Raw genomic sequence first — 4,367 nt, 5'->3', positions numbered from 1 at the left:
GTAATCACCAATTTCCCTACTTTTCCTGCTTTTTCCCGGCTGGATTGGCATTCCAGGTTTCTCCCGGGAAGCTGGATCGGGAACCTCCAAATCGGGATTTTTTTGAAGAGGAAAGTTTGGAATTTTTGGGAATAATGACCTCCAGAGGGGTTTTTTATTTTTATGGATTCAGTAACCACCAATTTCCCTCCTTTTCCTGCTTTTTTCCTGCTGGATTCATTTTCCAGGCTTTCCCCTGTGGCAGCTCATGCCTGGTCTGAATCCCCCAAGTTTTGGGGTTTTTTTGTGGAGAAAAGTTTAGAATTTTTGGGAATAACGACTTCTAGAGGGGTTTCCTATTTTTATGGATTCAGTAATCACCAATTTCCCTCCTTTTCCTGCTTTTTTCCTGCTGGATTGCCCTTCCAGGCTTTCCCCTGGAGCAGCTCGTGCCAGGCCGGGCTCCTCCAAGTCAGGATTTTTTGTGGAGAAAAGTTTGGAATTTTTGGGAATTGCGACTTCCAGAGGGGTTTTCTATTTCTATGGATTCAATAACAACCAATTTCCCTCCTTTTCCTGCTTTTTTCCCTGCTGGATTTGCCTTCTAAGCTTTCCCCCTTGGAGCAGCTCGTGCCAGACCGGGCTCCTCCAAATGGAGATTTTTTTTGTGGAGAAAAGTTTGGAATTTTTGGGAATTGCAACTTCCAGAGGGGTTTTCTATTTTTATGGATCAGGACAATCCCCCAGCTGTAGGAATTTGGCTCTTAGGGGACTTAATTCCCCCCAAAAATCACCTTGGAAAGGCCCTTTCCCCACGAAACCGCTGCTGACCCCGGGATAAACCTGGCGAAAGCCCTTTAGGGCAAAAAAAGGGACATTTCTGCTCCATTCCCAAACTTTTCCTCATTATCCTGAGGGATATTATATTTCCTCCAGGGAAAACCCTGTGATTTCAGCCAAAATCCAAGGAACTCCTGTTTTCCTCTGGGAACGCTGCGACCTCCAGGGAATCCCTCACAGCACCGGGCAGCAACGGGTTAAAAAAGCCCGTTTTTTGGTTTAAAATGAGCGGGAAAAGGAGGAGGCAAAGGAGAAAAATCCACGGATTTTCTATCCCTGCAGCTCCTCTGCAAGGCCCCATACACTCACCTGGAAGCCGGGATCGCATCCCAAGGCCGCGGATCCTCTCATCCCCCGATCCCAAGGATCCCGAGGGAGACGAGCCCGGATCCCTCTGCCCGCAGCCCCCGGGATTCGCTCCCAGCCTTCTCCAGACCCACGGGGGTCACTCCCGGGTTCCTTTCCCCGCATTCCCACCCGGAATTCCCGAATTCCCGGCGTTCCCGGGCTCACCGTTGGGCCGGATGTTGATGAAGGGATAATTGGGCATCACCAGCTTGTTGAAGTTGAACTTGTAGGTGAATCGTTTGCCCTTGGTCTTGTGCAGGATCCTCTTGTTGTAGTAATATCTGGGAATTGGAAATAGAAACGGGGAAGAGCCGGATCAGAGCCCTCCAAAGGCCCCAAGTCCCTCCCAATTCCTGAGGGATTCCATCCCAACGTCCTGACTGAACCAGAAGGTGGAATTCTGGAACGGTTCTGGGGACGGAAGGAGCTCAAACAACGGATCAGAGCAACTCTCTCCGAATTCCTGAAGGATTCCATCCCAAAGTCCTGCTGAATATGGAATTCTGGAGCAGTTTTGGGATGAAAGGAGCTCAAATAGCCTTAAAAATCCATGGGCAGGGACATTCCCACTATCCCAGGCTGCTCCGAGCTGGCCTTGGACACTTCCAGGGATGGGGAATCCAGGATTTTTTGGTGTTCTGACAGCCCAGAGACTTTGGAAAAGGCTCCCAGGGACCCGCTGGGATTTTTGGGATGCCGCGTGCAAGGCCTGGACTGGGATTTCCCCCTTCCCAGCTCAGGATATTCCATGACTTCCTTCCTATAAACACAAGGAAACCTCCGTGGATCGGGAAGTGGGAATTTGGGTGGGAATCTGAGGGATTTGGGGTGGGAATCTGAGGGATTCGGGGTGGGAATCTGAGGGATTTGGGGCGGGAATCTGAGGGATTGGGGTGGGAATCTGAGGGATTTTGGGCGGGAATCTGAGGGACTTTGGGGTGGGAATCCGAGGGATTTGGGCGGGAATCTGAGGGACTTTGGGCGGGAATCTGAGGGATTTCCATGGATTTATGGGATCCCCTCTCAGATCACAGATTTGTGTGGATATTGAGGAGATTTCCATGGATATTGGAGAGATTTCTATAGATTGATGAGAGATTTGTGCGGATATCTGAAATATTTCCATGGACTGATGAGGGCCCCCCTCAGATGAGAGATTTTTGTGGATTTTGGGGATGTTTCTGTGGATATTTCGGAGATTTCCATGGATATTGCAGAGATGCCTGTGGATTCATGGGATCCTCCCTCAGAACAGAGATTTGTGTGGATATTGAGGAGATTTCCATGGATATTGGAGAGATCTGCGTGGATATTTCAGATGTTTCCACGGATTGACGAGATCCCCCCTCAGGTGAGGAATCTTTATGGCTATTGGAGATATTTCCATGGATTTATGAGAGATTCCCATGGATATTTGAGCTATTTCCATGGATTCCCGAATTCCCTCCTCTTTCCCACTCCCTGATCCACCCAGCACCCAAACCCCCCTCCCTCCAACCCCAACCAACCCCAAAAGGACCCGAAACTCCCTAAAAATCCCATGCCGGCCCCAAAAATTCCCACTCCCAGCTCTCCAAATTCCCATTTTCCTTCCTGTTCCTGCCTGGAATTCCCGGTGTTTGCCTTGGGCAGCTCCACCCAGGAATATCAGAGGGCGGGAGTCCAGGCTGGGCACTGATAAAGCCCTGACCCCGTCAGGGATTTGGGAATCGGCCGCTCCTGGAAAACCTGGGAGAGCTCCGAGGGGCTGGGATGGGTTTTCCATGGGCTGGGTTGGGAATATGGTAAGGAAATGGGGATAAAAAGGGTGGGAATGGGGATAAAAAGGGTGGGGAGGAGAGAGGGGAATGTTGGAGTGGAGGGTTTGGAGGTGGGAAGTGGCAATCCTGGAATTCATCCCTAAAATCCCGTCTAAACCAGGACAGGGAATCCTGGAATGGTTTGGGTGGGATGGGAACTTAAAAGATCCTTAAAAATCCATGGGCAGGGACAGCTCCCACTGTCCCAGGGTGCTCCTGGACACTTCCAGGGGTGGGAAATCCATGGGATAACCCGGGCCAGGGTCCAGGATTTATCCCTAAAATCCCATCTGAGCCAGCCCGGGGAATCCTGGAATGGTTTGGGATGGGAAGATCCCTAAACCCCATCCAATCCCACCCCAATCCCACCATCCCAGGCGGCTCCACCACTCCCAGGGATGGGGAATCCATGGAATAACCCGGGCCAGGGTTCTGAATTTATCCCTAAAATCCCATCGGAGCCATGGAACGAATCCTGGAACAGTTTGGGATGGGAGGATCCCTAAACCCCATCCAATCCCACCCCTTCCCACCATCCCAGCTCGCTCCAATCCCTTCCCAACCTCCCTTCAAACACCCCCAAGGGACGAGACAACACCACCCCAACATCCCAGTTTGGGGAAAACTCCCCAAAATTCCAGCTGGGAAACAAAAAAAAAAACCCCCCAAAAAAACCTCAAAAAAACCCCAAAAAAACCCCAAAAAAACCCCCAAAAAAACCCCCAAAAAAACCAAAAAAAACCCCAAAAAACCCCAAAAAAACCCAGAAAAAGCAGGGAAGCGCCGGCAGCACCGACCTGAGCGCCCGGCTGAGTTTGTCATAATTCATTTGGGGTTTGCATTTCCGACGGCCCCAGAGCCGAGCGACCTCGTCGGGGTCCTTGATGACGAACTCGCCGTATTCCCCCTGCTGCCAGGCGATGACGTGCCGGAACTCCTCCTTCTGCAGCAGCTCCAGGATGAAATGCCACAGCTGGATCTGCCGGGAGCCCGGGCTGGACTCCGTCTTGTAGGCCCACTCCGGGAAATGGTACCCTTGGGATGGGGGCAAAAAGGGGCAGAGAGGGGGGAAAGGGGGGAAAGTTGTTTAGGGAGGAACGGGAGCTCGGAGGTGGAGTTCTGGTAAATATTCCACGGGGGAGCAGGGAAATCCTGGTGGCCCATCCAGCTGCTCATTTCAGCCCCGTTTTCCTCGGAAAATCTCCCCAAAAAGCCACTCAGAACCACCAAAATCTGCCAAAAAAGCCACTCAGAACCACCAGAACCCCCCCAAAAAGCCACTCAGGACCACCAAACCCCCCCAAAAAAGCCACTCAGAACCACCAAAATCTGCCAAAAAGCCACTCAGAACCACCAAAACCCCCCCAAAAAAGGCACTCAGAACCACCAAACCCCCCCAAA

The 4,367-nt window shown here is 51.5% G+C and overlaps 1 protein-coding gene across 3 annotated transcripts in view; it reads right to left on the bottom strand.

Moving 5' to 3' along the window:
• ETV3 (ETS variant transcription factor 3) overlaps positions 1–4,367 on the bottom strand; it is an 11,156-nt gene that overhangs the window by 4,793 nt on the left and 1,996 nt on the right. For all 3 annotated transcript variants that reach the window (XR_006014811.1, XR_006014812.1, XM_042020558.1), the window contains 2 exons: positions 3,764–4,001; positions 1,333–1,448 (listed from right to left, as the gene is read on the bottom strand). Coding sequence is in view for 1 of the 3 variants with exons in the window: in XM_042020558.1 (XP_041876492.1) it covers positions 1,333–1,448; positions 3,764–4,001 (354 nt within the window). In the remaining 2 variants the exon portion in view is untranslated. The remainder of the gene's footprint in view (positions 1–1,332; positions 1,449–3,763; positions 4,002–4,367) is intronic.

The sequence above is a fragment of the Corvus kubaryi genome, unplaced genomic scaffold (genome assembly GCF_017639235.1).
Source record: "Corvus kubaryi isolate FWS band 111438036 unplaced genomic scaffold, C.kubaryi_AGA036_p1.0 37005, whole genome shotgun sequence".
NCBI lineage: Eukaryota > Metazoa > Chordata > Aves > Passeriformes > Corvidae > Corvus > Corvus kubaryi.
This window is presented reverse-complemented; position numbering and strand designations above follow the sequence as displayed.